This window comes from Trichomycterus rosablanca, chromosome 13 (genome assembly GCF_030014385.1).
Source record: "Trichomycterus rosablanca isolate fTriRos1 chromosome 13, fTriRos1.hap1, whole genome shotgun sequence".
Lineage (NCBI taxonomy): Eukaryota > Metazoa > Chordata > Actinopteri > Siluriformes > Trichomycteridae > Trichomycterus > Trichomycterus rosablanca.
Window position 1 is genome coordinate 19,562,209 of NC_086000.1, and position 8,828 is coordinate 19,571,036.

Here is an 8,828-nt window from a genome sequence, read left to right on the forward strand (position 1 = left end):
AAAGTAAGAAGAAACGATTTCCAATGCTTTCACTGATTAACTTGTGTTATGTACTGTGTACATTATTTTCTAAAGCTAAAGAATTAGTGTTTGATGTCTTGAACAGGATATTGGTGCGGTTACCAAGTCATGGTCAGACAGCCCGTACATGTTTATTGTGAAGTTTCAACCAATACAAAATCCTGATGCCAGTAGAAGACGGCGAGAGACGGAGGATGTGGACGTGCCAAGTGATTTACAGAACAGTCTTTCAATTACAAGTAAAACATGTCTTCTTTCATGCTTGCTTCCTGTCATCAGTAATTGCATATCTTTAGCAATATTAAAAATAAGCCCTAAGTGTGTGTGTGCGTGTGTTGCAGTGACTGTAGAAATGAAGGGTCCTCATGACTACTCCTCACCCGCTGACTGGCCTCTAATGATGGTGAGTATTTTCTGTCATGAAGAGAAATTCTTTATGTGAAACTGCTCTGCCCTCTCTTAGTTACACTGAACAATTTTGATTTATTTTTGTTATGTATTTTGCTATTTAATGCCTTGCCTCCCAGTAAACTGTAAGTTTGCTGATGTAGCTCCTAAAAAGAAATGTGTTGCCACCTCTGGTGTAGTGTTTTAATTAATGTCAAGCAATTGCTAGATTACTCGGTCAAAGTAATACTATGAGTGGTCCTGATGCTAATGTTGGGCTTTATTCTAACAGTTTTTCATGGCCATGTGCATCGTGTACGTACTGTTCGGCTCTCTGTGGCTCCTATGGATGGCCTGTTATTGGCAGGACCTACTCAGGATCCAGTTCTGGATTGGCGCTGTGATCTTTCTAGGCATGTTGGAGAAGGCAGTCTTCTACTCAGAGTACCAGAGCATCCAGTACCATGGAGACTACGGTTAGTGGACCAACAAATGGAAATGGAAATGGAAATCATAATGAATGTTGTGTTTGTAATAGACAAAGTTTGTTAGTTCAGAGGAGGTGAACCATGACAATACTATTGATTCATATTGTTAACACAAGATAATATAATTTAAAAGGTAATCAGTGACATATGTTTTAAGTCAAGATAATAGATAATAGTCAAGATTGTGCCAAAAGTTTTTTTGTCAAATTTCTTGTTTTGCCACCACTTCACCTGGTCAGGGTTGCGGTATATCCTTTTTTCCCCCTAAATCACTGGCTATAATACAATAACACACCCCAAACAGTACAGCAATTAATTGATCATTAATACTAATATTTTTGACATAAACCACATGTCCATAAACATATACTGCTAATTTTTAAACCCTCAGTTTTGATTTAAAGTTGTGTTCCATTTTTAGACCAAAGCGCTGTGATCTTTGCTGAACTGCTATCTGCACTAAAGAGGTCTCTAGCTCGGATCTTGTTGATCATAGTCAGTCTGGGCTATGGCATTGTCAGGTGAGAATAACTCATACTTCACACCTTCTCCATCTCCAGATGTTATGCTTTACAGACAGCATGCTTGGAAATTATTAGGTCATTTAAATCATAATAGAGTCAGGATTGTGGCAGAAGTTGTTGTGGTGGATCCTTTTTGACCTGAATCACTGGATGTAATGCAATAACACACACCAGACAGGACAGCAATCCAGACAGAGCCTCGGCCATCACACCAATGCTCCAGACATAGCCAATCATGTCTGTATGTAGACGTCCAACCAGTCAATAGCAACATCATGAATTCCAGCAGTAGTGGGCTAGCATAAGTTAACTCTGCACCACTTGTGCTAGAAGTCTTAAACCCAGTTACAAGATGCATGTATTTGTTTTGTTTTTTGTTTTTTTGCTTTAGAAATCCTCATTTAGTACACAGGGGTACAATAATGCTGGAACAGAAAAGGGACTTCCCTAAACTGTTGCTGCAAAGTTGGAAACATAATTTCCTTTATTTAACTAATTTATTACACCTGTTAGCAAATGCTGTAGTTAAAACACATGAATTCAATAATTAGAAGGTGTGTCCCAATACTTTTGTCCATATAGGGTATACATGTAACTCATTAATGCAGCATTCTGCAAAGCTGCATTTTCTCATTGTAATGTAACATTGTCCAGGTAGAACGGTTGGTAGACATATTTTTCTATGCAATTTAAAAATGGTGTCTGTTTTGTGTGTGAAGTTAAACACATGTTTTTTATGTTTTGGTCTTGTTGACTTAGACCAAGGTTAGGGACAACAGTACCCAGACTGGTGGCTGTAGGGCTGCTTTATCTCATCTTCTCTTCTGTGGAGGGTGTTCTCAGGGTTACTGGGGTAAGTAAGCTGACTTTTGCACATTCAGCCTTGTAAATAGATATAGATAAAGTGTGTTTACATTTTTATACCGACTAACTGACTATGTTGTTGTGTCTTGTCTTCCTATTTATTTCTACAGGGTTTCTATGGAACAGTGGCTCTGGTTGCTAATATTAGTCTCTCTCTTACTGATTCCTGTGTCATATGGTGGATATCCTTTTAAAAGACAAAGTCCTATATAATCTGTCCCAGTCACACAACAAACACGGCATTGTAGAGTTTCAAGAAAGCTAATCTGTATTTGTGTGTTTGTATAAATACTTATGTATGCTTACAGCTGTGGACAGGGAAGCTTGAAGAGGTTTTACAGGATTGTAATGCATCTAACTGTGACTTTTATGGGTGGATAGTGGATTTTATGTCTAAGCTACTAGCCTTTTATTCTTAATTTCACAATGAACTTAATAAACCAGGGAGGTAAACTGCTCCCTGATGGATTTTTCTAATAAGATCAAGATCTAGGGGTAGGCCAGTCTTGGGGCATCACACATCATCATAACATATCATTTAGTGACTCACCTGTTTGAATGTTAGTATGTCTGCCTACTGACATATTTGAGAATGGTGGGAGTAAACCAAAGTACTGTTAAACACATTGACCAAATGCAAAGTTAGAACTCTGGTTCCCCTGACCTTAAGGCTTATCTAAATGTACTTATAAAGGTACGAGCAAGAGGATAAATAAGAAATGACTTATGTTGCTTTGACAGTATTTGAATAAGTATAAAACTTGTGGACTTTGTGAACCTGTCCTTAACTGCTCTGCACGTTTTTATCAGTCTGTCTCAGACCACTCGCCTTCTGAAGCTACGCAGGAATGTGGTCAAGCTCTCATTATACCAGCACTTTACCAACACCCTCGTCTTCTCTGTCCTGGGTAAGCATTAGTGGGGGAATATTAGAGGCTTTAAATATATACATTTATTGTTGTGCACTAATGTTGGTTTCAACATTCTGTCTGTAAATGCAGCATCTATCGTATTTATCATCTGGACAACCAAACAGTTTAAGATGGTGGACTGTCAGTCTGTGAGTAGAATGTGTTCCTGAGTGTGAGTGTTTGAGAAACGTAACATGAGCTGTGTTTTGGACCAGTGACAGTGACTGGAATTGCTTTTTTGTCAGGGTTGGAGAGATATGTGGGTGGATGATGCATTCTGGAGGCTGCTTTTTTCCACCATCCTGCTAGTTATCATGGTGCTGCTACGACCTTCCGTCAACAGTCAAAGGTTATGGGAATTCATTAATTAGTTCTACTTTTGCATTGTTCCCTTTTTCTCCCAGTCTAGTCATATCCAATTACCTAGTTGTATCTCCTCTAGTGCTGCGGACCCCTACCCTGACTGAGAAGGGCCGAATCTAGCACACTCCCTCTCTTACACGTGTCTTTTTACCTGCACGACGCAGCTTCATACAGGGATCAGTATCGTGTACAAAGATTCACACACTGCTCTCCATTATTTCCCATCTTCCCGCCTGCAGAGGACACAATTGCTGCAGCAATAAGGAATCCCATTGGCTTACACACCCTCACACGTAGCCAATCATGTCTGTGTTGGCACCCAGCCAATTTAGAGCTGAGACTCAAACTAGCATGAGCTAGCATGTTTTACCATGAGCACCCAGCAACCAGAAATTTTAATACATAACAATAACCCTTATCTTTTATATTAATTCACATCTAAATAACATTTTTTATTATACAAACAATATTCAGTAATAGCAATAAAATCTAATCCTGATGCTGTATTAAATGATGGTTAATGAGTAGTAGAGTAATGGCAGTAAATGGATTGGCTAAACAATAGTCTTGGTTTACGTCTAAATTGTTTATACTTTTGATTTAATGCAATCCTCACCAGACTATAGAAGTCACTCAAGATAGTTATACTCTTGAACTTTTCGTTAAGTGAGAATTTGATGCATGCAACACAATCAAAAGGTTTGGACTGAGGCAAAACAGGTTTTGAAACATTTTATAATAAGAAGGTGATATAAACTTTACAAATTACAGATTTTCACACTCTCCACTTATTGAGGAAGATGATGAGGAAGATGATGCAAAAGAGCCTATGCTTAATGAAGCCTTTGGTAAGATGAATCTATTTGTGAAATCTTTTTTTTTTTTACACTTAACAATTATATTGTTTAAATATTACTGAAATCTTTTTATGTGTGGCATCGCTACAAGCAGAGTGCAACTAAAGTGTTTTTTAGTTCTTAGTGCAGTCAGCATTAAAATGCTGTGACACAACTGCATGTAAATGAAGCAAATGGTTACCTAAGAGTCTGTTGCCATGATTTCTCTTTTTAGAGGGAATGAAAATGAGAGGGACGAAACCTGAGACAAACTCCAATCAAAAGCTTTTCAGCAAAGAGGTATTACTGATGCATATGATCTGCACACACAAATGATTTGATCATATTTGGTTTAGCAGGCACATCTCAAGTAGTAATCAAGATTAATGAAGGAGATTGCCATTTTTGCACATTACTTACTTGAACAATTAACCACTACAATAAAGGAATTACTTACTAAGAGCTTGTTTATAAAATCCTCAATTCCAGTAATGTTGGGACAAAATGTGTAATGCAAATCAAAACAGAAACCAGTGTGTAGTAAATCTACTTTGGCCTATATTTAAATCAGAACAGTTAAAGCCATTCCCACCCCTAATATGGAACTGGCATTAAAAGCTGGAATGCTTCTTTGATGGATGCCATCACATGAGCTCCAAAATACTTGTCAAACTGTTGTCAGTACATATACCTCATTTATCAACTTAAAGTCCCCCTTCCAAGCTAGGACCACCACTGCCTAATTAATGAATGGATAATTCTTAGCACTGCAGTGACACTGACATGGTATTGACTTGGTAGCATGTGTTGTACTGGTATGATTGTATCAAGTGCAGCAGTGTTGTTGGGATTTTTAAACACCCCATTGTCAATGCTATGAGGTGAATAGTGTGGTGTATGTACGTATTTGTTTTGATTATTTGTCTTATGTAAAGCGTCTTTGAGTATCTTGAAAAGCGCTATATAAATAAAATGTATTATTATTATAATAGGGATCTAACTTAAAATATAAAGCCAACAGCATCCTGTGATCATGTCTACTGATAAAGACTAGTGAGAACACACATTGTGCATAAAAAGAAGATTTTATCAGGGTAGTGCTAATGAAGAGACAAGTAAGGTTAAACAGTATTTCAAAATCCCAACAACACTGCTGCACCTGATACACTCATACCAGTAAAACCACACTACCATGTTATTAGTGTCATAATCAAGTCAGAGTTGTGCAGGGCTGAGAATGCTCCATCACTTAAACATCACCTGCTCAGAGAGCGTACCATAGGGGTCCATTTTGATTAAATAATGGGGTATAGGGAAGGTAACAAAGCAAACACAGCAACAGATAAGTTACAGTTAGTAATTGTATACTCACAAAGTTAACCTGTGTGGTGGGTGAAGCATGAATCTATGTACCAGATCGGCATACCTACTAAGGTGCTTTGTGGGTGTATATAATCAAATTGAAGCAACTTATGATGCCTTCTAAATTGTCTTTTTGTGTATATTTACAAAATGACCATTTTTTACTATGTTGCATACTATGTCCCAGCTGTTTTGGAATTTGGAATTTGTATTAAAGTCTGTTGTGGCTTCTCAGAACTCCCAGGATGAGGACATGAATTGGGTAGAGGAGAACATCCCTACAACTGTAGTCGACATGTAAGTACACATCCATATTTGATGTGCCATCATACTGCAGAACTAAAATTACTTCTAGAACTGTTAGCAAGACTCTCTATCTTATAAAATATTTTGAAGATGGCTGCATGAAATGATATGCAAAATATGTACTTATAATATGCTATTAGCTACTTTAATTGAGCAAACTATGTTAATTAATTAAGAAGTACTAACTTCTGTGTATTAAACCAACTGGAGTACTGTTAATAAATAGTAGTGGAAACCTAGTAAAGAGTTCAGAGTTTTTATTTTGCTGTTAGTTCAAGATTTTGTTGTTTCCTTGTATTTTGCATAAGGATGGTTGAAGAGTTCAGTTGGGAAGCAGCAGAAGATATACTTTTTTATTTGTCACATATACATATACAGATGTACAGTACAATAATTCTTTCTTCGCATATCCCAGCTTGTTTGGAAGCTGGGGTCAGAGCGCAGGGTCAGCCACCTTACGGCGCCCCTGGAGCAGACAGGGTTAAGGGCCTTGCTCAAGGACCCAACAGTGGCTGCATAGCAGAGCCTGGATTTGAACCCCCAATCTTCTGGTTGATAGCCCAAAGCTCTACCCACTAGGCTACCACTGTCCCCTATTCTGGTTGGAGCCATATATTATAAATACATTTGCAAAACAAGAAATAAATGTGGGTGCTCAGCAGCACAGAGGTAAATTACACTAGCCGTCTAGCACTGGGATCCAGGGTTCGAATTCCCAGCAGCGCTATTGGTGTGTTAATGCAGACCCAGACCCACCACAACCCTGACCTGGTTAAAGCAGTGGTACAATAGGAAAATGATAATGAAATAATAAATAGAAACCTTAAGCAATTAACAATTAGTTATAAATGCAATTTCCAAAAAAAGGAAAAACAAGCATTGCATCATTACACAAAATAATGATACTGCACTTTTTAGCTTTAATACATAAATAATTCATGTTGAATTCTGCAGTTTGGTCTTTGCACTTCATGGTGTTAAACACTTCTTTTTTTTTTTACAGGGCTTTGCCTGTGGTGTTGGATGGGGAAGAGGTAAAATAGATACATAGATAAATTTTACTATCCTTATCATTTCAGTTAAAGATTCAGTTTTTGCTGTATACACATTAGCATTTACTCATTTCTTGTATCTTCTTTTTTCTAGGAATTTCTCAAAACCAAGATGGAAAGGTCTAAAATGGATTAGGCAGCAGGATGAAGAAGCATGCTTTTATTTAATGAGTGCAGATGAATAGTTGAACAATAATGTGAAATGCCATTCATGTAAGACTTATGACTGGCAGCAATTTTTTATGAAGGCAAATGATCTGACCAGTAAAGTTTTTGGTCTGCTGTGGTATTCTTAAGTTTAAGTGCTAAAGTTCTGGCAAATATTGTAGTGCTGGGGAATGGTAGCTGGTTATTTAATGTATTCATCCAAAGTGCTGCAGCTTTTTGTTAATCCTCTGAAGCAGGGGTATTCAACCTTGGGTTGGTCTGAGATACAGATGGAGTTGCACATTTCTTACAAAACTGTTTATACTGAATTATAGGCAGCTATCACTAACCAAAGTGTGTGAAATAATACATGTTTATAATTTGATTATGAGCTGCTCTAATACTCAGGACAAAAAGAACTCAGCGGAGTGATCTTTCCCTCTTCAATATTACTATTTTGTTGATTTGCATCGGCTGAAATAGAATGTGATAATGAAATGTATCTGCTAATATTATTTATTTTAATCCTGAATTAAGAAAATAACTTCAGAGAGACAATGGCTAACATTCTGTGAAAATGCTCTTCTTTACAGTAATGCAGTAGGAATATTAGACTGTGTGGCAGGGTGTATGATGGGGGGTACTTTTAAAATGGGCTCACTAGGCAAAAAAGGTTAAGGACCACTGCTTTAAAGACATTCCAACAATACACCCATGTTCATGGGTTGGAATTTTGTCATCATTACACAACCTGGTCACAGATTGCCTTCTTTATTGTTGCTACAATTCAGGTCATTTGAAATAAGATTATGCTTAATATATTTTTTTTTAATCTAATGTTTGTTATTTTATCTCATTTCTTTTGCCTGTCTTCTAGTCTAGTCTAGTATTAATTTATCTTTGTTAGATGTCATTTATTAGTTACATTGAGCTTTTTTTCAACTTTTCAACAACAAACATTATTATTATTTGTTCTGCATATTTTAGCAGAAAATATTTCATTGACTGTGTTGTGGATTATTAGGTACTGTACTTACATTTATTGCTCATTTATTGAGCTACACCTACCATATGGATGCACTCTGCTGATACGCATTCACTGACTGTTGACCATCTTTTGCTTTGTACACTGTAAATCCTGTCTCCCCCATCTGTTAATAAAAAGGGACTCATGTCAGACCCCCACTGACCAGTTATTATTGGGTGGTAAGCCATTCTCACACAATATACATCAGCATCTCTATGGTTTTAAAATATGATTGCATTTTTTTTTATAATTCTGTAAGATCTATGAGTGTACGTGGGTTTTCTTTGACTTCCTCAAACTTCTATGCAGAAAATGGATTTGCTGCTCTAAGTTGACCCTGGACACCAGTGAGTGATGTCAATGTATGAGATGCCCTGCTATATTTACTAAAGTGATAAGTACATATGGATAAATGATAGTAAAATAGGGTAACATGGTGATGCAGCTGGCAGAATATGTGCCACACAATGTGTGTCCCCAAGAAAATAATGCAAAGAAATAAAAAATATATATTTCTTTGCATTTCATAGTTTCTTGAGA

The 8,828-nt window shown here is 37.0% G+C and overlaps 1 protein-coding gene across 1 annotated transcript in view; it reads left to right on the plus strand.

Annotated features, from left to right (window-relative positions):
• LOC134325700 (transmembrane protein 87A-like) overlaps positions 1-8,446 on the plus strand; it is a 43,142-nt gene extending 34,696 nt beyond the window's left edge. Inside the window, exons 7-20 of the mRNA XM_063007943.1 lie at positions 107-260; positions 363-424; positions 701-884; positions 1,318-1,417; positions 2,180-2,273; positions 2,395-2,466; positions 3,084-3,192; positions 3,286-3,344; positions 3,441-3,544; positions 4,330-4,406; positions 4,630-4,694; positions 5,992-6,053; positions 7,066-7,096; positions 7,209-8,446. Coding sequence (XP_062864013.1) covers positions 107-260; positions 363-424; positions 701-884; positions 1,318-1,417; positions 2,180-2,273; positions 2,395-2,466; positions 3,084-3,192; positions 3,286-3,344; positions 3,441-3,544; positions 4,330-4,406; positions 4,630-4,694; positions 5,992-6,053; positions 7,066-7,096; positions 7,209-7,250 — 1,215 coding nt within the window. The 3' untranslated portion in view covers positions 7,251-8,446. The remainder of the gene's footprint in view (positions 1-106; positions 261-362; positions 425-700; positions 885-1,317; positions 1,418-2,179; positions 2,274-2,394; positions 2,467-3,083; positions 3,193-3,285; positions 3,345-3,440; positions 3,545-4,329; positions 4,407-4,629; positions 4,695-5,991; positions 6,054-7,065; positions 7,097-7,208) is intronic.
• Positions 8,447-8,828: the final 382 nt, after the last annotated feature.